Genomic DNA, 26,427 nt, shown 5'->3' on the forward strand with positions numbered 1-26,427 from the left:
CATCATGTTTTGTGTGTAATTGTTTCATGTTATTTGTGGTGTTTTATTACGCGCTTTACCTTTGTTATGTTCAGTGTTTTGAGCATGTTTGATTTATGTAGTGCTATCGTTTTTGGAACTAAAATAAATGTGCGCCTGTTTACATCACTCTACTCTCCTGCACCTGACTTCGACTCTAATACACCCATTGACATGCCATGTACAATGTGTACTGTAAAAAATAATATGATACTAAACAATTGTGCTACATCAAAATAAGGACACAATAAAACTATTGGTCTCACCATCAGCATAAATACTCCCACTGGTTCTCCTGTTGGGGAAGGCCCTAATTTAAAGAGGACAAAAATATTCCACACAAAGAAACATCAACACTTTGTGGACAGCTGGAGTTATTATGCTGTAATGTTTGAAACAATGTGAAGGCTGGTAAAAAAAAAAACGTTAAAAACGTACAACGTCAGGTCCACGGGATGATATACGCTGTGCATGTCGTGAGCTACTCATTACGTTTACAGCTTTCAAATAGGCATTCTCCTCTACCCTGTAACTCTTCCCGCTGTCCTTGGGGTACAAGATATTTGTTTTCTGTCAATATCCCTGGTAAAATAATGGTTAATAAACAGTATTTATCATGACAGACCCCATAAAATAATATTGAGTATTTTACCGAATTCAGTTCTCAGATATATTTTTCCGGGTATGGGATTTATTTTAATTTTTTACTCTCAATATTACAATTATTCACAGAAAAACAACAAAACATTGTTCTGAGTCCATATTTAGATTTTTACATTTAGAATTTTGAGTGTAATTCCTCTTTAATTAATTGCCTTCAAGCAAGAGAGAAATGACGGTCGGCTACATCCAGCAAGAAGAGAAGGCGGGGGGACATTGAAGGAGCACATCGGAAAAGGAAGGCGGAAAGAGCTCTTGTTTGAAATTGAAAAGAGTCGCGGTAGCTTTTGATAAAGAATAACATCAAGACGAGGCAGCTGCATTATAAGTTGAATGCACTGTTGAGCGCTACATCCCGAGGGGTTCGTGCTGATTGTACGGAGATTGTGACAGCCGTTTAAATGGCATCCCTTGAGAAAGCAAGAACACGATATATGTCAGGAGAAGTGCAGTATTATCATAAGGATACGTATACTTGGAATATAGAGGAGGGAAAAGGAGAGGCAGAGGGGGTCTAAGACAGAGAGGGAGGAAGATTAAAAATGGTGGGAAAATGGTTTGTTAAAGAAGAATGGTAGAAGGTGTAAGCAGAATGAGCTGAGGACGAGGAGAAATGGAAGTGAATGAGGGCGAAGTATCCGAAGTGGTAGGGGTGGTGAAGTTCTCGGGTCAATTGGGGCTAATCTCTGGCAGATGAATACACGGGCTCCTTTATATAATTGACATCTCATTATTTATTTTTTTACATATTTTCTCATTGTTCCTGTGACCAAAAAATACAATTAACATTAAATTTAATTATTTAAGTGTCCTGTGTAGTATTTTAGGATTTTAATACTTTGTGCAAGGCAAATGATAAGCATTAAAAGCTTTGTGGATGGAGCCTCCTGAGTGGCGCAGCGGTCTAAGACACTGCATCGCATGCTACAGATGCTGGTTTGAGACCCGTGCCGATCGCGATCAGGAGACCCATGAGACAACGCACAATTGCCCCAGCGTTGTCCGAGTTAGGGGGAGGGTTTGGCCTGCCGGGATATCATTCTCCCATCGCTCTGTAGTGACACCCGTGGCGGGCCAGGCGCATGCACGGTCACCAGGTGTATGGTGTTTCCCCCGAAAACAAAATGTTTTTTTTTTTTTGTGGATGTGTATAATGTGTATGTATAAATTGTTTAATAGTAATGTTTAAAATGACAAAATCGGGTAATTTTGTATAAATGTATTTAAATTTGCATTGGGTCGCTTCTGGGGGGATTCTGGTACGATGACGGCAAAGTCAGCTGAATTCCGATAGACAGAAATGGCCCGATGTACTTGGGACGATTCTGGGCAGTCATTCATTTTGATTCTGAGCCGAGTCTGACACACGATTCTGGGGAGATTCAATCAGTTCGGGTCCCCCCGGAAGAGGACCGTTTCTGGCCCGATTCCTCATTGCTAGCTGGGGAGCTACAATCCAGCACAAGTAACCTAGGTGCCTTCTAGGACGCCTGGGAGGAGCTGCTTCCTCACAGGCTGATGTTTAAGCAACTCCACCCATTCTTCCCCATCAGCCAATCAAATTCAAACAGCAAACGTGCGATTGAGAAAGAACAACTATTTTCCACTGTAGTGACCTTCACAGCTAGCTAACGTTAGCATATCAAAAAGGTATGCACATTGCATCAAAAAACACACAAAAATAAATAAATGGCAAGGCTATTTTCATATTATACTGGCTAACCTTCTAAAACACTGAAATGGCAAGACTATTTCCAAATTACACCGGTTGACATTTACAGTGCATTCGGAAAGTTTATAGACCCTTTGACTTCTTCCACATTCTGTACGTCACAGCCTTATTCTAAAATTGATTCCTCACCAATCTACACACAATACCCCGTAATGACAGAGCAAAAACAGGTTTATAGAATTTTTTACAAATGCATTCAAAATAAATAACGGAAATATCACATTTACATAAGTATTCAGACTTTTTACTCAGTACTTTGTTGAAGCACCTTTGGCAGTGATTACTGCCTCAAGTCTTCTTGGGTATGATGCTGCAAGCTTGGCACACCTGTATTTGGGGAGTTTCTCCCATTCTTCTTTGCATATCCTCTTAAGCTTTGCGAGGTTGGATGGCGAGTGTTGCTGTACAGCTATTTTCAGGACTCTCCAGAGATGTTTGATTGGGTTCAAGTCTGGGCTTTGGCTGGGCCACTCAAGGACATTCAGAGACAAAGCCATTCCTGCATTGTCTTGGCTGTGTGCTTAGGGTCTTTGTCCTGTTGGAAGGTGAACCTTCGCCCGGTCTGAGGTTCTGAGCGCTCCGGAGCAGGTTTTCATCAAGGATCTCTCTGTACTTTGCTCCGTTCATCTTTCCCTCGATCAAATCAAATGTATTTATATAGCCCTTCGTACATCAGCTGATATCTCAAAGTGCTGTACAGAAACCCAGCCTAAAACCCCAAACAGCAAGCAATGCAGGTGTAGAAGCACGGTGGCTAGGAAAAACTCCCTAGAAAGGCCAAAACCTAGGAAGAAACCTAGAGAGGAACCAGGCAATGTGGGGTGGCCAGTCCTCTTCTGGCTGTGCCGGGTGGAGATTATAACAGAACATGGCCAAGATGTTCAAATGTTCATAAATGACCAGCATGGTCGTATAATAATAAGGCAGAACAGTTGAAACTGGAGCAGCAGCACGGTCAGGTGGATTGGGGACAGCAAGGAGTCATCATGTCAGGTAGTCCTGGGGCATGGTCCTAGGGCTCAGGTCTTCCGAGAGAGAGAGAGAAAGAAAGAGAGAATTAGAGAGAGCATATGTGGGGTGGCCAGTCCTCTTCGATCCTGACTAGTCTCCCAGTCCCTGCTGCTGAAAAACATCCCCACAGCATGATGCTGCCACCACCGTAGGGGTGGTGCTAGGTTTCCTCCAGACTGTCACACCCTGATCTGTGGTACTAATAGAAACCAGGACAAAACACCCCATAAACTTCCTCCCTGCGCTATGTAACCATAGAAAATATCCAGATTTCACCAAGCGATCACATTGTACTTAAACTAAAACAAAGAGAGGCATTCTGGCGGTACTGCTTAGACACTGTGGATCCAAAGACGCTAAACAATGATATTTCACTGTCCTCGTTTCTATAGTGTTGTTGCATATATTTTTTTGGTCTCTGTGTCTCCTGATTCACATCCAAATAACACATACTGCATATATATTTTGAAATGGCTTAATGATAGACTAAATAGGGTGCTTGCTTATTTGTGCTATAATTTGCCATTTACCTTTGAAACATATTATCATTATATTTGTTTACATTGTTGTCTCTCAATGGGCCACTAGGCTATAAATAGGATCTAAGTGCAACGATCAGGTCACTCTGAGGAAGACAGCTTGACATCAAAACGTCAGTCACTTCACATCCTGTACAAGTGATTAATGTTTGCTCACTTTAATCCATCTCTGCCTTTTTATTTGATTTTGCTTCGCAAGTCAGTTAAGAACAAATTGTTATTTACAATGACGGCCTACCCCGGCCAAACCCTCACGGCGCTGGGCCAATTGTGTGCCACCCTATCACGGGTACAGTACAGTTCCGCTTACACCATCTCAGTTCACTGCAGCAATTGTATACAAATACTGGGCTTAGGAATTAGAATCAGCTAAAAAAGGAATAACGTTTAGTGTATTTATGATTATTTTAATTTCATACTGTACATTGTTATCATAGATTCAATCACCAAATAAGACCAACTAAATTATTAAAATATCTTTCTGTGTCTCTCTTTTTTTCTTCTGTTTGTCTTTCTCTTTCTAGGAGAGGCTCGGGAACTGTCCGCGAGAGTTGGGAGGCTGGCAGCCAGCATGGTTGATTTGAACAACATTCATGTGGTGGACACGGCGGCCTCCAAAGGGGCATATGCAAACTCGTTGAATTTAAGTAAATCTTTTTAAGGAGAAGAAAAACAACTCAAATGTAATTCACATCATGTGGTAGTTCTACTCAACTTCCTTAGGTGCCAAACATCACACATTTACAACAAGCGCTTGCGCACACACACACTTAGCACTGTGCAGGACTGAAGTCTCACTGGGATACTGTATGGGTAAACAGGTAAACAGATTTTGCACAAAATCCTGTTGAGTATATACAGGTTTCCTGCCACTTTGAGTTGCTTCAAGTACAGCTAAGTCCCATACTGTTGGAGTGTTTCTTACAATTGAACAACTATTGCAGATGTACAACTCTGTAAACCTGGGTGTAAACCTTGCCTGGCATGTGTTTTTTTAATGTAATGTATTGACAATTATACATTATACATCTACAAAAGTAGACACAAGCACTAAGATCCCAGGCTGTATCACAGCCGGCCGTGACCTGCAGACCCATGAGGCAACACACAATTGGCCCAGCGTCGTCCAGGTTAGGAGAGAGTTTGGCCGGCCGGGATTTCCTTGTCCCATCGTGCTCTAGTGACTCCTTGTGGTGAGCCCGGTGCCTACAAGCTGACTTCAGTCACCAGCTGGATGGTGTTTCCTCCGACACCTTGGTGCGGCTGGCTTCCGAATTAAGCAAGCAGTGTGTCAAGAAACAGTGCGGCTTGGCAGGGTTGTGTTTTGGAGGACGCATGGCTCTCGACCTTTGACCTCTCCCGAGTCTGTAGGGGAGTTGGAGCGATGGGACAAGACTGTAACTACCAGTTGGATATCACAAAATTGGGGAGAAAAAGGGGTAAAAATACACAATAAATAAATAAAAAATGTCAGCTTAGGACCTCTACATCCGGCTTCTTCACCTGCAGGATCCTCTGTAACCAGCTGATGAAACTGTGGGTTTGCACAACCAAAGAATTTCTGAACATACTTTCAGAAACCATCTCAGGGATGCTCATCTGCGTGCTCGTCGTCGTCACCAGGGTCTTGACCTGATTGCAGTTCGCCGTTGTAACTGACTTCAGTGGGAAAATGCCCACCTTCGATGGCCACTGGCACGCTGGAGAAGTGTGCTCTCAAGAATAAATCCCAGTTTCAACTGTCCTGGGCAGATGGCAGACAGCGTGTATGGCGTTGTGTAGGCTAGTGATTTGCTGATGTCTACATTGTGAACAGAGGGCCCCATGTTGGCGGTGGGGTTTTGGTAGGGGAGTCATCAAATCAAATTGTATGTCACATGCGCCGAATACAACAGGTGTAGACCTTACCGAGAAATGCTTACTTTACAAGCCATTGACCAACAATGCTGTTGTAAGAAAATATACAGTTGTAGTCATTAAAACTCGCTTTTCAACCACTCCACAAATTTGTTGTTCACAAACTATAGTTTTGGCAATTCGGTTAGGACATCTACTTTGTGCATGACACAAGTCATTCTTCCAAAAATTGTTTACAGACAGATTATTTCACTTATAATTCACTGTATCACAATTCCAGTGGGTCTGAATTTTACATTGCATACACTAAGTTGACTGTGGCTTTAAACAGCTTGGAAAATTCCAGAAAATGATGTCATGGCTTTAGAAGCTTCTGATACGCTAATTGACATAATTTGAGTCAATTGGAGGTGTACCTGTGGATGTATTTCAAGGCCTACCTTCAAACTCAGTGCCTCTTTGCTTGACATCATGGAAACATCAAAAGAAATCAGCCAAGACCTTAGAAAAAAAATGTGGAACTCCACAAGTCTGGTTCATCCTTGGGAGCAATTTCCAAATGTCTGACGGTACCACGTTCATCTGTACAAACAACAGTACACAAGTATAAACACCATGGGACCACGCAGCCATCATACTGCTCAGGTAGGAGACGCGCTCTCTCTCCTAGAGATGAACCTACTTTGGTGCAAAAAGTGGAAATCAATCACAGAACAACAGCAAAGGACCTTGTCAAGATGCTGGAGGAAACAGGTACAAAAGTATCTATATCCACAGTAAAATGAGTCCTATATTGACATAACCTGACAGGCCGTTCAGGAAGGAAGAAGCCACTGCTCCAAAACCGCCATAAAAAAATCCAGACTACGGTTTGCAACTGCACATGGGGACAAAGATCCTACTTTTTTGAGAAATGTCCTCTGGTCTGATGAAACAAAAATAGAACTGTTTGGCCATAATGACCATCGCTATATTTAGAAGATAAAGGGGGAGGCTTGCAAGTCAAAGAACACCATCCCAACCATGAAGCATGGAGGTGGCAGCATCATGTTGTGAGGGTGCTTTGCTGCAGAAGATACTGGTGCACTTCACAAAATAGATGGCAAGGACATCTACAGCACCGTGTCACAGGATGGCCAAGAAAATGAATCAAGGGCCTCAGCCACCTGAGACACGACCTGTTCAAGTGGTATGGCCTAATATATACTGTTGCTATGGTTACACCCCTTGGAACTTTTCCAGAACATGGGTGTTCCTTTTCCAAGGAGCTAGCAGGATGACATGTCTGGTTATTTCTTGTAAAGTGCTATGGACTGTTGCTATGGTCCTTACATGCATGCACCTGTCTTAGTCGAGAACAAGCCTGTATTTTAGAACTATTGGTGTGGCTCTACAGTTTCCATGCCCTAATATGAAACCAAACTAAAATTAGTGAAAGACGATAAGATAATGGTGGCTAAATGCCAGAGGGGATGAGTCATTAAGAGGAGTTACTGTGTGTGAAGGAGGACAAATTTATAAAAAGTATGTGCCAAGACTGGAAAGTTAGTTGTTTTCATGAACCAGCTCCGCTTTTATTAAGTCGTAATAAAAGTCTATTTGAACTCACAGGCTCCGGTATTTATGAAATAATATTGACTGAATAATTCCACAAATTCTAATAACGTTTCAACTTTATTTATCTAGCCTATGGTTTATCATGACTTTGGCTTCATAGACTTGATTAAATAATCAACTTTGCTTACCATAATGCATTAAAAAATAACATATTTTTATTGGTATTTTTATGGACATTACTGTAGTATTTACTTGTTTTTTGGGGGGGGGTGTAATACTGTATTTCCTGTTGTATTCTACAGTATACTACAACATTCTATAGTAAGTTCTACACACGATCGAGGGATACTATTGTGTAGTATAGTTTTGTAAAGTATACTACAGTAAACTGTAATATTTTTTAATATGGGTGTAAGGTGCATCCCTCTCGTTTCTAAAACAAAGCCTGCGCTGCTAAGGATTTGTTGGAAAGGGAAATAGCCTCCTGCAATATTAATGGAGTTCATTGTACAGTAGAAAACTCACAATTCACAAACACACATGCCAGTGGTTAATTTGCCTTTTAATCATATGATTTACTTAGAGACCCTTGTCAAACATTACCCTCTGTGAAAACTAGAGGTAGGCAACAGTTTTAGTGTTAACACCATGCTCAAGTAGTTTGAGCCAATCAGATGGTGGTCAGAATTGGAAGAAGTGGTGACAAGCCTTCGGAAGCAGCGTCAGCATGGAACCCATCTGCCATCTGGTGCCCATGCCTAGCAAGTCCTACCTGGCGCCAAACCTCTGTCACCTGGTGCCCCAATCCTACCTGGTCCCCGGGTTATCCATGTAACAGATGCAGTCCCTTTCCACCACTCTGGCACGATCAATGGACCCAGAGGCAAATACCATTGCCCACCACCCAGAGTACCCATGTGGCTTCCCATGCCCCTGCCCAAGCCAGTGCCCAACTCCACCCTGGGCTTCTGTCCTGCCTTCTGTGGCTGATCATGGACCAGCAGCTCCATCGTTTGGATATGCTGGTTCTGTTGACTCTGCTGATCCAAGCAGCAGCAGCAGAAGAAGCAGCAGTATGAGCAGCAGCAACAGCAGTAGGAGCCACACAGCAACAGCAGGAGTAGCAGAAACAGTAGTAGGAGCAGCAGCAATAGCAGATTAATCAGTAGGCTGCTAACAGCTTTCCTTCCTCCACTGTCCAACTGCCTCATACTGGGCTCATCAATACATACCTGGCTAACTAGCAAAAATATAATCTAGCCTGATCTAATTATTAGACCAGTGGGGTATTAATGCATATGGTTAACCCCAAGCTTTAGCCATCTATATATAGCCACTATGCTTCATCAGTTTTATACAATGTAGGTGATCAATCTTAGTGCTAAAATAACACACCTGTCTGATAATAGGGGCCATGTAGGCCTACTTTTGAATAATATGTTATTGGGATCATTTTAGGGGGTGGGAGGGGCATAGCATTTTAAAATTACAATAACTGGCCATGTACAAAGTGTTATGCTTATTTTTCTTAAATGCTGTAAAATCCAATCATGGATATGGGAAAATCCACTCTGCAAATGGCCTGTAAGTGCACTTCACCTGCTCTTTGTAAAAGCATTAATCTATTCTGCTGGCAGCAGAGTTGGATGGTAGGGACAGCCAGTGTTAGTGATGGTGTTGTCCTCAGACGAGTCCTCAGCTCTTGGTCACTGGACGACTGCTATACTAGCTTTGTGTCACCTTATGATGGGCCTAAAGGCATTCAAACTGTGGTTACATATTTTATATTGCATACACTAATGGGGTCGAATAGACGGGGGACCGGGGTGTGGTGGTAGGCCTAACTATTTTACAATTAATTTATGTTAGATGTTGATCCACCATTGCCAAAAAAAATGCTCTTCAAAACCCTCTGAACAATTCACTCCAGAGTACGGTAGGGAAATAAATGTAATCCCATCATTCAATCACTTTTGTATATTCAATGGAAACCAAATGATAATTGTTTTATTGTTTATAACAATAAGTATTTATGGGATCTACAAGCAATTCAGAAATCAACTCAGGTCCAAACCTGGCTTTAAATTAACATTAAATACTGCATTTTATTGGTGCGAGGTTGGCCATCACGTCTGTGCTTTTCTGGGATGGACGGGAGGAGTAGCAGCATGCTCAATCTCATTTGTGTCAGGATTCAGCACAAGTTTCATGAGGAGACGGACAAACAAATAACAGGATGTGCTCAGGAGGTGTTCAGATTCATTCACCTCCACACCCAACCTTCATGGGGCTAAGGGTGGGGAGCTAAAGCATGCTGGGAATCTGGATTTTACAGACAGTAAAGCCCCTTGCTGAAACTACAGAGGGACGTTGGGCTGGCCCAGTCAGAGATACTGAAGCAGAAAATGTGAATATTTGATAGGTGGAGAGCACTTCTTTAGGGTGGGCTGCTGTGGCAGGAAGTGGGGTGCATGTTAGAGGAAGTGGTACCGCTGAAACAGGAAAGTTCTGGAGCATGTGGCTGAGGAGAACCGCAAAGCTGTGCGGAAGAGACCGACAGGGGGCCTGGAGCTGGGGTGCAGGGAGCGTTTGGTGCTAGAGAGATACACCCTCTGGTATTTACCATTCAGTCCTGCTGTCTGTCACCCCCCTCTCACTGAAAGGATGCATTCACTGGGAGTCAAATGCAACAATTCCATTAAAAATGTTGTTCTGTGTCACAATCATCATAATTAATATTTTAACTTACGTCTAAAAAGTCTATTCAGTTATACCCCCCCACCCTCCTGCTGAGTTTTAACTTATTTTTGAAAGAGGGTGGCTGCACAGGGTCTGTCTGTGCGGGGACCGCAACAACCGCTCAGACACCGAGCGTTGACAGTAGAGGGACCGTAATGTGACTGCCATAAAGAGTTCTAGTTTTCCTTTTTGCCCTCCATTTTGCCGTAAGTAGAGCCGGTTTTGTTCACTTCAGATACACTGATCAGGCGGCGCACTGCTATGGAGGCTGTGGAGAGGAGACAGAGAGAGATTTGTCAATAACAGTAGAAAGAAAGAAGAAGACAACCAAAAAAACGGAGGTATAATACAAATGAACAAAGTGCAGATACAGGAGTAGGTAATCACATATACATACTACAGGGCTCAACACTGCGACCAAAACACTCACATTTCAGTCATCATGCGCTGTTTGAATTAACATTTCTAAAGTATTTCCTAAAAAAACTTCCCAAATTAAAATGTTGACTGCAAAGATAGAATCTGGAAAACAGATTTTACGAAAAGATAAAACTGATTTTAATAGGGCCCTACAACTGTAGAGTGACACTGTTCAGAATTGTTAACAATAGCACCTTTTTAAAGATCGCGCAAAGGATCGATTTTTTTCCCCTCAACAAACAATCAATGTGAATATGATAGTCAAGTTAAAACCCCCCTTAGGTCAAAGGGCTGGGTTGGCAATTTGATTTATAATTTAAAACTTGTTTTTTGATGAACAATTTAATTTGGTCTTACTGCTATTAGCCCTTATTAACATATTGAATAACATATTCATACATGGCACAACAGACAGTCCAAAAATACATCAAAAGGAGATATGTTTAGAAGTGCCTGTCCAATATCTAAGAGACTAATTATAATTATTTTTACCTGTATTTAACCCCTTTTTTGGGCACTAAAGTACTTCCATATATTTTCCCATTCATTTTTTTTTTATTACTCGTATCGGTCTGTCTACCTTCAGACGAGGCTTGTGGGAATCCTGTATGTGTTTGTGAGAGTTATCTTTCCATAGAGGGGTCATATTAGTTTGTGCCTCAAACCGTTCCGACACTACAAAAGTTTTCGTGAGAAGACTGATTTTCAGGATGTCTCCTGGTCTGACAAACACAGCTGTAGTTCTGCCACCTTCCACCCCAAATGCAGAAGGCCGACATCGGAGGATGCGGTGGATTGAGCAGCCCACGCAAAAACAACATAACTATCTTAAGGAGAGAGATAGACTTTGAGGGGAATTTTTTTATGCTCATTTTATTTCCGCAGGGGCGCTTACATGATTTAAAAGATGGCTAGTCATTATCAGCCTTGTTCTGTATGGAATGCAAAACCACAGGTCAAGTCATTAACTGGCGCTCGGTTGCGAAAAAATTGGTACGACCAAATCTTGTGCTGGTGCCATCAACTGAAAAAGTCCCACCAGTGGAAAAAGGTAGTATAGAGCAATGCTTTATAAAACTATACTTTTAGAGCAGAATAATTTAATATGTATTTATTTATTTAACCTTAATTTAACTAGGCAAGTCAGGTAAGAACAAATTCTTATTTACAATGACTGCCTCCCCCGGCCAAACCCGGGCCAATCGTGCGCCGCCCTATGAGTCTCCTAATCACGGCCGGATGTTATACAGCCTGGATTCGAACCAGGGACTGTAGTGGCGCCTCTTGCACTGGCATGCAGTGCCTTTGACCACTGCGCCACTCGAGAGCCCTAGTCCTGGACTAAAATGCATGCTTAATGGAGAATCTCTATTGAAATAGCTTTTTAGTCTAGGACTAGGCTTATTCTGTGTTCGGGAAACCAGCCAATAACGAGTCAAAATGAGATTATATAGTATAGGCAGGTCCTAACAGCATAAGAACTTGGAAAAAGCAGTAGGCTTAGCAGGCTAAATGGGTGGCATCCGCACCGATAATGCAGAAGATCAAGAAGACGACGATAAGGAGGGGAGAGCCGCTGACAAACACCCCACAGGCGAAGTTGAGGAGGGGGGTAAGAAGCAGGGTGGCCCAGAAGAGGAAGTTGAGCAGCGTCCACAGCCGACGGGGGGGCTTGATAGCGGGACCGGGGAAACTGCCCTCCTTCTCGTAGTGCTCCTGCAGTGCATCCTACAGAAAGAGAAAGGAAGAAAGAGAGAATGTTGTCAATATTTAATTAGTGGAGAGAGTCATTGACTTATGGCTAGAAAGGGTAAAGAAATGGGAGGGAAAGCTGAGTTTCCGGCACCTTCCGCTGGTAGAGCTTGTGAAGCCAGGTGGCACACTCCTTCTCGTCCTCTGGGATTTCCTCCACTGGGTACCGTCTATACAGGAAGGAGGGGAACTCAATTCAGTACAACGCTACTAAAGGGCAGCAAGTCTGGTGATACAGTATGTCAGCGGGTCAAAGGACCAGTGCACTGCCTTTGTCTGTGGGAGAGGGACAGGCGCCACCTACGTGATATTCATATCTGCCATGTACTTCTTTCCACTGACGATTCCCAGCAGTGTTGGGACCTTCTTGTCTCTGAAATTTAGTGTCACGTCGTACACAGCAGATACTGAGAAAGGAAAGAGTGCGACCATGAGTGTGATGCAGCAAATGTGTGTGTAAACGTGCTTGTGTATGCTTGTGTCCCACCTGTGCCTTTCAGACAGCTCAATGTTGTGGTGAAGCCTTTGGTTCTGGGCAGTAGATGGTATTTGAGTTTTGGTAGACCTTTACTCTCTGCTACCTCCATACTGATCTCATGCTTCTTCGGTGTGAAACGGGTGCCTTCACAGTACAATAGGAACTGAAGAAAGAGAGAGAGAGACAAGTCGACACACACGCACAACCACTGTTGCAGTCTTTGGAGGTGACCCTGTTGATGTCTTTGGAGCGGTAAACACTGAACACACTAAGCTCATGACCTTGTAATCCCTACGTGTCCCACTGGAAACATCAGAAGGTAGGAACGCTAACAGAGGTGCACTACCTCAGACACACCCTGATGCGCATTTCTGGCAACACTGTCCACAGTAACACGTACACATGCACAAACAACATACACACAGAATCTCAGTTGTATTTCTTTGATTCCTCCCCTCAAACCCGCTCTTCCCTTGCATTTTCCCCCATGAGAGTTTGTCAGATTACTGGCTTAAATTGTGTGCACGTAGCCGCCAACGAATCTGGGGCGTGTTAATTTGGGCACTCAGTGGAAAACATTATTCAACGGTAAACAGAAATGTGCATTTTTCATCTGTTTGATGCTTAATGAACACACCCCAGGGTACAACTCCATACAGACACACGCTGATGGTCAAAGGGAGAGGGGCAAACGTCATTGTGTTTCGGTTTGTCGTCTTACTCACCCACATAAACTCAGGGTAATCCTTCAGCTGGGTCAGGCCTTTGAACACGGTATCTCTGTCCTCCTCCCACTTCCTCTTACAGAAGACAATCTCCAGGAAGTACCATGTCCAGCCAATCAGAGGCACCTTCAGCAGTTCGTACTTGGCCAAGACCTTTGAAGCCTGAGAAGACGAAACGACTTTGTTCAGCCAACCTACCAACATTATATTTTCATAAACAGTAGATATAGGCAGCTAAACTCATTCCCCCTCTATCACACACACACACATACTCACTCCAAGCACGCCGTAGCGTTCACACATGGTCCAGCCGCAGAGGAAGTCGATCTCGTAGTTGTGGTTGAGGATGATGATGACGTGCTCCTTGCCAAATTTGTCCACCGTGGCCTGGTCTGTGAATATGGTGCATTCTGTACTTGACCACCACTCCAGCAGCATCACCAGCTCTACAGGACAGAGAGGGCCAGCAGAGAGTTAACAACGAACCAGTGTAAACTCCGTCACAATGAAGCACCCAGTCGCAAAATGGTGTCAATTTTGTCACCCCACACCAGACGCGATCAGGAAAGGCAGGTTGAAATATCAAAACCAACAATATAATTTGGGACTTGTCGATAGGCATACATTTATGGTAATTTAGCTAGCTAGCTAATTTGTCCTGGGATATAAACATTGGGTTGTGATTTTACCTGAAATGCACAAGGTTATCCACAGACAAAAGGGTAAAAATAGTTTTGTTTCTAGTAATCTCTCCTCCTTCAAGCTTCTGACTTTATATGGTGGTTTGCAACCAACTTTAAGGCGCATTACCACCACCAACTGGACTGGATTGTGAACCTCAGTTCGTCTTTCAATCACCCACGTGGGTATATGCTCCTAAAAACCAATGAGGAGATGGGAGAGGTGGGACTTGCAGCGCATCAAGTGTCACAAATAGAACCAAGTTCCATTTTACCGCCTGGCTACGCAGATGTGCGCGGGCAGTGTGGGTGCAATGACAATAACGTGGATATTTATTTTGCAACGCTATTGTACGCAATGGGAGTGGTCTGGTCAGCATGTAACCAGTCGCAACGAACCGTTGCAATGAACTACATTACACTAGTCTCAATTCCGGTTCTCTGATTATTAAACAATAAACTGACCGAAGTTGGATCAATTACTCGAATTCCACTTTGTTTTTTTTGTGAGCTCAAAGCGCGTTTTTCTAGAGAGAAATCCTATCAAGCACGAAATACATCAAATGAAGACTATGGGGGAGTCTAAGTTTTCAATAGACAAATATTCAACCTAGTTCAGTGCAGAAAACGTGGTAAATAACTATAATGACCAAAATCCATTGCGGCCATTGTTCACCGGCCACCCCACACAGACTGCATGAGAGGAATGCACACAACACAGCAACTAGAGGGATAGAGGGAAACACCAAAACCAGTAAACCATGTTTATTTATTTAACTAGTCAAGTCAGTTAAGAAGAAACTTAAGACTGGTTTATTTTGGGACATCAGCCAGAATGTGCTGTTCGTTGCCGAGCCTACTCCCCCCCCCCCCCCCCAACCCCCAGACACACACGACTCAAGACTATGAGTGTGACTCACGGCTCCAGAGGGAGTAGGAGAGACGGGTGTTGATCTTCCTGTAGAGCTGCTTGTCGATGGGCCATAGGGCGCAGGTGCAGAGCTGGATGAAGTTGATGATGAGGCCGCTGACCACAAACACAAAGCCAACGAGCAGCTGGAGGATGAACAGGCTCTTGATGTACGCTATCAGCCCCATGGCCAGGGCTGTCTGGGGGCTAGCAGGGCTACCAACACACTACGGCCGACCTGGGGGAGAACACCATAAAGAAACTATGCATTTCCATTTAATTCTGTGGAAAATGTCACCAGGTAGCACCGGTTCTCCATATAATGTTGAGAAATAGTGCATTGTGGGTAGTTATTAAGATATCCAAAATAAGTTAATAGACATGTAAAAAATTAAACACTTTGATCGTGACTACAGTAACTACGTTACTAAGTATTTGACGACACTGTTGTTACTTCGGGTGAGTAAAAATGAATGTTTCCTACCTTTTAAAAGAGGAGGTTTATGAATATGATTAGGGCAAGGAGTTTCCGCTGACTAACTGATCTGACCAGGAATAAGTCCGAGCCTTATTGGCTATGACGAGGATTCCTAGTCAGGTCACACGGTCAGGGAAAACTCCTGAACCCTTCGATGAGGCTGGGTTAATAGTGGAGGAGTGATCATTTTCTGAAATTCCAGTGCAACTTACCACGGTGGAATCCCTTCACAAGCCCCGTTTGCACGGCCCGTCAGCCAACACCACAGACCTGTGGGACAGAGAAGAACCCCATTACAAACTATTCACAATCTGTTTTTTTATTTAACTAGTCAAGGCAGTTAAGAACAAATTCTTATTTACAATGACGGCCTACCAGGGAACAGTGGGTTAACTGCCTTGTTCAGGGGCAGAATGACAGATTAACTTGTCAGCTCGGGGATCCGATCCAGTAACCTTTCGGTTACTGGCCCAATGCTCTAACCACTAGGCTACCTGCCACCCCAGTTTAAAGGGGAATATCTGAACAAACTCTTTCCCAAAACAGAATCTAACTTGCAACAAGAAAATAAAAAACTGCAAACAACATACAACTGAGTTAATTATTCAGAGAACTGTGACAAAAAAAGAAAAGAGCAGGTTCATTCTGAGGAGTTCAGCAGACAACCAGTTAGTTCCTGTGATTCATTTCCATTTATATTTCCCCAATATAAATTAGGAAACTATCAGGCTAAAAACACAGCTTGCCCACAAAAATACACCCCCTTTCATCCAAATGGCGTTGCACATAACCTCCCTCTCACTGACATGTACATGTCCGCCTACCTACACACACACGCCCTTTCACTTCCTTGGACCAAGGCCAGCAACTTGCTTACTCACTCCCGTTCTCACTCTCTTTTTCACACACGGACACCCACGCCAGGTGTCCAACTCCTAAACTAGCCCAATTCAGTGTTTTGACAACTTCTTTTTCTCAACGTCACAGCATGAACTTGCCTTGCTGCAGCACAGCTGCGACCCCCAAAGTAGCGTTCTGTGCCTGTCAATCAAATATATTTTATATAGCCCTTTTTACATCAGCAGTTTGACAAAGTGTTAACTGTTTGTGCGCTCTTGCTGTGACCTCTGTTGCAGATATTTACTTCCAGAATTGAATGGGAAAACTATCAAAACTCTCCAAGGCAGCCTGATAAGTAGCTGCATTTGTTGCTAGGCTCTTTTAACAGTAACAGTCTCTGGAGCAGTATCAAAACTTGCTAAATATAGCAACAACGTCTCTAAATTGGCAACAATGGCCCCATTCAGCATCTCTGGGATTCTGATATTTCCTCTCTGCTAACTCTAGACCCCACACACACCCTCAAACAGCAGGCCTGCACCACTCCCTCCCACATGTTAATATCATTAGTAATACTACAGAATTAGTAATACTGTATCCACGACAGACATTTCACCCACTGTGCCCCAATTCCTATGTCCAGTCTCAAGAATAAAACAGACTACTTTCCAAAGCTATACTGAACCCATCCTAATAACTAAACTAATAACTACACAGTGGCCTAATACCAGAATTAGCTTTAAGTCAGTCACACTATTTTTTGTCAAATCACATCCTAGAAACAAAGAGCAAAATCAATGGCTGTGTGTGTGTGTGTGTGTGTGTGTGTGTGTGTGTGTGTGTGTGTGTGTGTGTGTGTGTGTGTGTGTGTGTGTGTGTGTGTGTGTGTGTGTGTGTGTGTGTGTGTGTGTGTGTGTGTGTGTGTGTGTGTGTGTGTGTGTGTACTACAGGCCTGTAGTACCAACTACACAGGAGGTCCCACCCACAGAGCGTGGACTTGAGTGACCTCAAGCATCTGATCAGGGGTCCAACTCTGTGGTCCCTCCAGCCCTGTGGTCCCTCAGTACCAACTGAACCAATTTCAATCAAAATTGGCACCAATGCTTATTGTTATAAATGTAGAGCATGCTGAGTATTTCAGCATCTACACAAATGTGAGAGTATATATGGAACCTACTGAATTGTTTAAATCACCATGACTTTGACCTTTTGTCAATATTCCAGCAGCCCAAAAGGCATTTTCTGAGATGTATGTATCTCAGCATCTACTCAAGTAATTTGAACATATAGGGCTGTGGGAACTAAGGGAACAGGGGGCTGAGGGAACAAAGGGCTGTGGGAACTGAGGGAACATCATTGCTGTGAGAACATAGGGATGTGGGAACTGAGGGAACATCATTGCTGTGAGAACATAGGGATGTGGTAACTGAGGGAACATAGGGATGTGGGAACTGAGGGAACATAGGGCTGTGGGAACATAGGGCTGAGGGAACTGAGGGAACATCATTGCTGTGAGAACATAGGGATGTGGGAACTGAGGGAACATAGAGATGTGGGAACTGAGGGAACATAGAGCTGTGGGAACATAGGGCTGAGGGAACATAGGGCTGTGGGAACTGAGGCAACATAGGGCTGTGGGAACTGAGGGAACATAGGGCTGTGGGAACTGAGGGAACATCATTGCTGTGAGAACATAGGGATGTGGGAACTGAGGGAACATAGGGATGTGGGAACATAGGGCTGTGGGAACATAGGGCTGAGGGAACATAGGGAACATAGGGCTGTGGGAACTGAGGGAACATAGGGCTGTGGGAACTGAGGGAACATAGGGCTGTGAGAACTGAGGGAACATAGGGCTGTGGGAACTGAGGGAACATAGGGCTGTGGGAACTGAGGGAACATAGGGCTGTAGGAACTGAGGGAGGATATAGCTGTGGGAACTGAGGGAACATAGGGCTGAGAGAACATTAACTTGGTCCCGCTGAACAAACACTCACCATCCTCTGTGTGTGTGTAACGGAGTTAGATTCATAACCTCACTACTTAGCGTGGGTGGAGACATTTTAAGCTATTGAACTGCTAGGTTTTCTATAGTTGGCTAAGACATGGTCAAGAGGACAGTAGTGGTGCCGTGACCCGGATCTGCAGCTGCACTCTGCTCAACGACTGGGGTCACTGTGGAATTAGTTGTGCAAGTGTAAACAAGTTGGTTTTGTAACCTCATTCCCCGGCTTGAAACGTCTCCACCTGTGCTATCGTACTGCTATCTTTTCAACAGTGTAGCCAACAGTGTAGTTAAGTGCAGGTCACTTGTGTTTGAAAAGCAGAGGATCCGAGATCAAGGGTGGGTAAGGACTTGTGAGGAAGGAAGCTATACTGTTGAGCAAGCACAGTGACGCATGTGCATATTTTTCTGTGGGCTGACTATGATTTCCCAATACACTTTCTTAATACTTCAAGATTATGTTCTAACTTCACTGCCCTGAGGAGTTGTGATGGATGCCATAAAGCCAAGGCATAACAGGGTGTGGTGTAGGTCTGTAGGACCCATGTTTCAAATGGCCCATTAAACTAAGGCCGTTTCCTGCAGATAGCACTGAAGAGGACCAGAAAACGACCTTATCCGAAGCTCAAGAATCAAGCAGACATCAACAAGGGTGACATTCTCTACAGATACTGATCTTCAGGCATAGGCTATCAAACCTCAGGTTTGTCCCACATTGACATCAGGTTGCAATGCCTTGGACTACTTCCTTCACCAAACAACCACGGCAGTCAAACGTCAAAGCTGCAGCCGGCAAAGTCAACTCTGCAAACATACATATAATACAAGCAGTTGCTACAGTGTCTGGCATCTGCAAGCAGATAATAGCATGCATGCTTAAAATGCAGTTGATCTCCACTGAAACTACCGGTATAGCCTCTCTCTCTCTCTCTACAGTAGGAGCAACAGTTCACAGTCAAACAGGTGATTCTGGGTTTTAACACAGTATTACTAGTAAAATAAAAAAAATGGCTCCATCGTCTCAACGAGGTCAATATTCATTAATGACATCCCATTCACGCCAATAACCCCTGGGAAAGGAGCAGAAATACCACTAACCTTGTTCTGGAAGAGAGAGCAAGTAGTTTTGTCAAAGTGTGAAGCCCTAGCTTTGCCCACAGTCAGGAACAGAGTGAGAATTACAAGTAGTGGGAAAGAGAGCGCGAGAAACACTAGCGCTCCTCAGTAAACATTAGTTAATTTTGGAGTCTTGCCTAGGAGACAAATGACATCTCACAAGGCCGTCCATTAGCAGAGTGGGAAACTTGTCGCCACACAGAAGAAAAAGGGAGAGAGACAAAAGAAGAGAGAGGGAGTGGGAAGGAGGGAGACGCTCCCCCTAGCCTGCCTGACAAAGCGCTGCCTGGTGGAGTGGGTGTGTTTGGGGGGAGAGGGAGGGGAGTGTCTGCAATCACCTGATCCCCTCAGACGAATGGCTGGCCGTCAATACTGGGCCAACGAACCGGGTGTGAGACACACACACAAGGAGGTTAAAAAAGTTCAGCCATAATTTTCCCCCAGGTATAAGGTGGTGGGGGAGACTGTGTCCTGCCTTCTCCTCCCCTCCACACACACGATTCTAATTACTGAATGAAATTGAGTGGAAGAAATAGAACACGTGTAAAAAAATATATATGTTTTTTAAATTTATTTTTTAAAGTCTAGAGATTAGAGATTTTTGGGGGATGTTCAGATGTCTCTCAACTCATATCTTGCTTTCTATGGGCATGGTGCTTGTATAGGCTGCTTATCTATTAGTTTGAAACCAACTGGTGTGTCTGTGTTATTTGATGATAATTTACCCAAACATTTCCTAAGAAGTCCACTGTTTCTCAACTAGTTTTCAATAGATAAAACTACAAATTTAAAATAACAGCAGTAAGGCTAAAACATCTCACATTTAGTATTTATGTATGCATTGACAGTTATAAAAATAACACTTCAAAATGTGATTTCTGATGTAGGGGGTCCCCATATATTTGTTAAGCATTTGAGTGAGTCTTGAAACAGAAAAGATTTACAACCCCTGACCTTGCCTACAAGGCATGCAAAGGATGTAAATTGCCATTGATTATGTACTAGGTTAAAGCCATTTAGCAGAATACCAAGTATGCAAGGGTACACACACACAAGGCCTGATTGGACGTGGGACGTGGCAGAGATTAGCAATAGCCACTCAGGGCTAAACTGATTAACAGGGAGAAACAGCCTGGCCTCCATTGGCCTTCCAAAGGCCAAAACAGGCTAAACTAAGGACCCGAGCCACTCCAGAACAAATAACAAGATAAACCCAAAGAAATCAACTTAATTTAAAGTGCTACAGAGACAACAACCAACCAAGCCCAGTCTACACTCTCCCAAATAAACAGTGTCAGGTAGTTCAAGAGATTTTAGATTATAGTTTGTGGTTGCACACAGCCTCACGCAGTCATGTCTATAAAGTTCTTATAAAGTTCTGACGCGGTCCTCGACTGCTCCCTTCAACAGGACTTACCAGTAGGTATAGTAGGCGATTGCCAGCACCACCAGTGCCCCACAGAGCCCTGTAAAGAGCATCACGGCCCCCTGGTTCAGCATCTTCGCCCCCCTCCTTGATTACCTTCCCCCCCCAGGAGAAATTTTAAAAAAGGATCACAGGAAAAAGAGATAAAAATCTCCACAGCGTTTTAAGAGGAGGACAAATGGGAGTCAGTGTCCACGGTGCCGGAGACTCATGCTAATGTTAATCCCCATAGGAGACAAGATAAATTATGATGATGACAGCATGAACACTAAGTCCCAAGGAAAAGAGGAGGATGAGGAGGGAGCGTCCATCGGCGCAACAGGAAAGCAACTCAGGTGAGAAACGAAAGAGCTAGTCGGCGACGGCTTCGTACCAGATCGCCGCGAGACGAGAACAAAAACCAAGACACACTGTTTTAAAAGTGTTAAAACAGACAGAACACAGAAGGAGCCTCTCCTTTGTACACAGAGAATAATGAGAGATGCTCTAATCTCTAACAAAGCTCTAATCTAGTCCAGAACAGATTAGCACTGATTAGTGCTCTTGCAGCAGCACCCTGGATAAGTCACCTCTCATTTCTATCCATCTGTATGGGGGGTTGGGTGGAGAAGTTCAGCTGCTGTGATGGGTCCAGCCATGACGAAAGGCCTGGGTCGCATTCATTAGTCACCAAATGGAAGAAAACAGATGGAAACAGGGAGTGCCTGAATTGGACTGATAAGATGCACATTTTAACCTTCCGTTCCTAAATGTTTTAAAACACTTTGTGACAGTGCTTTCACAGAGGTGATCAGGCCCCATTCCACTGTCCCATCTTGGACTCAAAACTGGTGGTCCACTTCAGGCTTGCCTTTACCAGCTCGCATTACCGTTCCAGAAGCGGTTTCGCTGATTGTCCCAATACCTAAAAACAACTGGCCAAAAGAAAATAACGATTTACGCCCTAAATAGATCAGAGTTTGTATCAATTTAACCTTGTTTTTTTTAAATGATTTCTCACTGAAATGAAAGATAAGGTCATTATGGTTTCCGAAACCATAACACAAGCGCTCCGTGTTAATGTTCAGATTGAGCTTTGAGGCTCTTAACAAAACTCCCCCTACAGAAGATGCATTTACTCTTATGTGACTCTTATGTGTAATGTAATGGAACTGAGTCATGGTCAAGGGCTAGTGGTTGACTGACATTAGCTGGTCTAATTCATTCACACGTGGGAGGGTATTATAAACATAAATACTTGTTGGTTAATTCCACATGCATATTTAAACTGACTTTAGTTAGCAAAATAGTTAGTTAGCTAACACAGTCCAATTTTCATGTGAATGACAGCTTCAACTGAAAGTCACAGCTAGCTAGGCTAACCTCTGCTAGCTATCTAGTTTCTCTTTAACGTCAACTCGAACTTGGTCATAACCATAATATGTGAATGGAGTTGAGCCTATTATTTCAATTATTTGAAAGGCTATAGCCTACAAATAAATAAATTGTGAAGCTTTTGCGAGTGCGACACACTAGGCCCCCATTAACATCGATGGGGCTGTAGTGGAGCCGGGTGAGAGTTTTAAGTTCCTTGGTGTCCACATCACCAACGAACTATCATGGTCCAGACATACCAAGACAGTCGTGAAGAGGGCACGGTAACACCTTTTCCCCCTCAGGAGACTGAAAACATTTGGCATGAGTCCCCAGATCCTCAAAAAGTTCTATAGCTGCACCATCGAGAGCATCTTGACCGGTTGCATCACCGCCTGGTATGGCAACTACTCGGCATCTGATCATAAGGCACTACAGAGGGTAGTGTGTACAGCCCAGTACATTACTGGGGCCAAGCTTCCTGCCATCCAGGACCTATATAATAGGCGGTGTCAGAGGAAATACCCAAAAATTGTCAGAGACTCCAGTCACCAAGTCATAGACTGTTTTCTCTGCTACCACATGGCAAGCAGTACCAGAGCGCCAAGTCTACGACCAAAAGGCTCCTTAACAGCTTCTACCCACAAGCCATAAGACTGTTGAACAATTAATAAAATGTCTACCGGACTATTTACATTGACACCACCCCCCTCCATTTGTTTTGTACACTGCTGCTACTCTGTGTTTATTATCTATGCATAGTCACTTCACCACTACCTACACCACCTACATGTACAAATTACCTTGACTAACCTGTGCCCCCGCACATTGACTCAGTATCGGGACCCCCTATATATAGCCTTGTTATTGTATTGTGTTATTTTTTACTTTTGTTTATTTGGTAAATATTTTCTTAACTCTTCAGTGGGGTTAACTGCCTTATACTCAGAGGCAGAACGACAGATTTTTACCTTGTCAGCTCGGGGATTTGATCCAGCAACCTTTCAGTTACCGGCCCAACACGAACCACTAGGCTATTTTATATTATGTAAGAACAATGGTGCAACACTAATAAAAATGATATTATTTTATAACAAATGCACATTCTCCCGCATTGGATAACGGTCACTGTCCGCGGTTCTGAAACATCAATGATGAATTGAATTGGCGCCTTTTCCTAGACCATGTTGTTATGTGCATAATAGCACAGTTAACCAGCATTTTGGTGTTGAGAACAATGCAGCGGAGGCAGTAGCGTGGTTAGGAGATGAGAACTGTCTTGTGCAAAACATCACGCCAAGGTAAGCCTACACAAAACAGTCTTTAAGTGTTTCTAAAATCTCTTATGTGGAAAATGAATGGTGGAAAAATGATTGGAACCATTTCCTGTTTGACCACTAGGTTTTATGGGTATTATGACTCATGCTGTGGTACTCTATAGAAGCACACAAGTAGCCAACACATTTTTTTAATTAAATAAAAATACAAAAAAACAAAAATCATACAAAAAACAAATACAAATAATATATATATATATATATTTTTTTTTAAAGTAGCCTACAAATGCATGATGGGCAGGCACACCGCCAGTGTTATTGCGCAAAATGGTATGCACTATCATCTGGATGTGGTGCACTATCATCTGGATGTGGTGCACTATCATCTGGATGTGGTGCACTATCATCTGGATGTGGTGCACTATCATCTGGATGTGGTGCACTATCATCTGGATGTGGTGCACTATCATCTGGATGTGGTGCACTATCATCTGGATGTGGTGCACTATCATCTGGATGTGGTGCACTATCATCTGGATGTGGTGCAACAAAAGAACATTCAGCTTCTACTACCATTTCTGTCAAACTGTCTACAGTTTGATACACATGTTCAATAAATCCAATGTACGCAACGCAATGCTGCAAGGCAAACGCAGCGTTCCATTGGAAATTAATGTACTTCTGCTACCAAAATGCAAAACACTGTCAGTGTGATCGAGGCGTGAGCTCATGAAGTGAACGCTACTGAAGAAGGCCGAAGTTCCAGCCTAGGGGAAACTCGTTCTGCGCTCCAGTCAAGTTCACATACTGTGGTCACAACTCCCAACCCACGAAGGCAGTCTGTGCCAATACATTATGTCTGAGTCCAGACTGCTACGCCGTGATATGTTAAATTAGGTGGCATGTTAGCTGGCTACTGCAGTGGTTTCAGCTATCTAGTTAACCAGGGGTGTATTCATTACGAAACCCGTTTACCGTTTAACAACCAAACGGAAACAAACTGAATGAAACGAGGAGGGACCTACCATAATTTGTCCAATAGAAACTCTGGTTTACGTTTTCCGTCTGAGTAAACGTTTTGCAACAGAATCGACGTAAAGATGATTTTACACCCCTGCTAACTTGGATAGCATTTTAGCTAGCTAAAGTTACCTGATTTCTGGATCCTGACGACGATTAACGTTACCAAACAGATCCGACGCGTTGGTTTTCAACTCAACACTGAAACAACATGGGTGTCTTTGCACCCCAGAGCCATAGAAGTATTTATTTTTCAACATAAAGGTTTATCTTTGAGCTAACTAACTTCTAGCTAGCTACATCCTTCTGTGAAACATGCAACTTCCTGTCTATCCAACCACAACATTTGTCCCCTGGATACAATGCATAACAATAAAGATTATCTATTATATTTTCAAGATAATCGAGTGACCGATCTAACAATGGAAATACATGTCCTCAAAGATGGAAGGCATACGGGAGGTGGCGAGATCAGGTGGGACAATTCTACCCAATGAGAGGCCAGATACGCGTGTGCACAACGGTCACAACTCCATAGACACAACTCGCTAATAACGTTGTTGTTTATTTCTGCCGAATACAATTATATCAGCGTATTCGTAACAACCTAACCATTACCAAATTATATTGGATTAAATAAGCCTCACGTAGCAAATTCATTGTTTTTGTTGTTGACCAAATGCGACTCTCTCATCGACCTCGTTGGCAGAGAGTAAACACTCTCAGAGTAAACACTCTCGCTCTGCCTCTTCCTCTCTGATAAACAAGCCAGAATTCTCATTATGTACCCTTTCTCTCCCAATTGTAATGCAGGTAGATGTCTCTGTGCCTCTTTTCATCCTGAATATGTTAGCGGTTATTCCTACTGTACCTTGAACGTGTGAATTCCTTCAGATCATACATACTTTTAGCCAGTTCAGTCAAGGGTGACCACAGAGTTATGTCATTTTATGGGTTTCCATGGCAACACTTTCAGATTTTAAATGTTCTCCACAAGCTGTTTATGCGTTTTGTGTCTTATAATAACTGAGGTGTACACTCATGAAACATTTATAATCATTAATTGACAGCCCCATGCAGCGAGAGGGGATGCAGCTTTCGGCAGAGAGTATTGATGACCCTCCAGAAAGTAGGTGTATAAGCAATGCTTGACATGGGCAGGACCTCACCGGAACTAAGGAGCTCACCTGCTTGAGCTCCTGTTCCTCTTATATAATATTAGCTCAAAAGTGTTGTGGAGCTCCTGCACATAAATATAAACAGTACCGGCACCCAAAATGAGTACCGGCACCTATTTAAGCCCAAGTCAAGCACTGGCTATAGGTATCCTCTTAGGTATTCTAACTCTGTGCAAACTGGTATACCTGTGTTCAGTTGAGTATAGGTAGACAGCATATGTGAGTATGATCATTCATTGACCATGCCATACAGATGTACAGAATACGGTTTTCGGCAAGCACCCTACCAGTGTCATGTTCATGAATTCAATGAAATTGTCAACCTTTGTTTATCTGCTGTATTGGAGGAAACTAATATACATATTAGTTGCTTGTAGTAAAGTGTCCCCCGATAGGCATGCATTGACTTACGTACATGACAAGCATCGTATGGGATATGTTACCAGGAAAGATAGTTACCCAACATTGCAGGTAGATATTGAATGTACAAAATGCAAACACATGTCTATTTCAAATATATATATTTTTGAATGTCATTTTTATATGCCACATTTTTTACGTACTTTCAGTTTCAGCCAATTATGGACTTCCATGACCGGCCCCTTCCTTTGGCTGTCACGACTTCCGACGAAGTCGGCTCCTCTCCTTGTTCGGGC

At 43.3% G+C, this 26,427-nt stretch overlaps 1 protein-coding gene across 3 annotated transcripts; it reads right to left on the reverse strand.

The window, feature by feature from the left end:
- Positions 1-9,359: 9,359 nt before the first annotated feature.
- LOC124010965 (1-acyl-sn-glycerol-3-phosphate acyltransferase gamma-like) lies at positions 9,360-24,941 on the reverse strand. 3 transcript variants are annotated; one of them, XM_046323811.1, is made up of 10 exons: positions 24,726-24,941; positions 15,769-15,826; positions 15,089-15,316; positions 13,765-13,934; positions 13,489-13,650; positions 12,773-12,926; positions 12,590-12,692; positions 12,380-12,455; positions 12,063-12,261; positions 9,360-10,381 (listed from the first exon to the last, which is right to left on the reverse strand). In XM_046323811.1, the coding sequence occupies exons 3-10, from the start codon at positions 15,264-15,266 to the stop codon at positions 10,290-10,292; spliced, it is 1,134 nt and encodes a 377-aa protein (XP_046179767.1). In that variant the 5' UTR covers positions 15,267-15,316; positions 15,769-15,826; positions 24,726-24,941; the 3' UTR covers positions 9,360-10,289. The 3 variants fall into 3 exon arrangements, with proteins under 3 accessions (XP_046179767.1, XP_046179765.1, XP_046179766.1); XM_046323809.1 differs by lacking the exon at positions 24,726-24,941 and adding an exon at positions 20,935-21,413; XM_046323810.1 differs by lacking the exon at positions 24,726-24,941 and adding an exon at positions 19,500-19,764.
- Positions 24,942-26,427: the final 1,486 nt, after the last annotated feature.

Source organism: Oncorhynchus gorbuscha, linkage group LG23 (assembly GCF_021184085.1).
Source record: "Oncorhynchus gorbuscha isolate QuinsamMale2020 ecotype Even-year linkage group LG23, OgorEven_v1.0, whole genome shotgun sequence".
Lineage (NCBI taxonomy): Eukaryota > Metazoa > Chordata > Actinopteri > Salmoniformes > Salmonidae > Oncorhynchus > Oncorhynchus gorbuscha.

Coding starts and splice junctions, on each gene's coding strand:
- LOC124010965 (XM_046323811.1), bottom strand. CDS start 15,266: ATGGGGCTGATAGCGTACATCAAGAGCCTGTTCATCCTCCAGCTGCTC. Junction 12,456..12,589: donor ATGGCAGATATGAATATCAC/GTAGGTGGCGCC, acceptor CTTCCTGTATAG/ACGGTACCCAGTGGAGGAAA. Junction 10,382..12,062: donor CTTGATCTTCTGCATTATCG/GTGCGGATGCCA, acceptor TCCTCTCCACAG/CCTCCATAGCAGTGCGCCGC.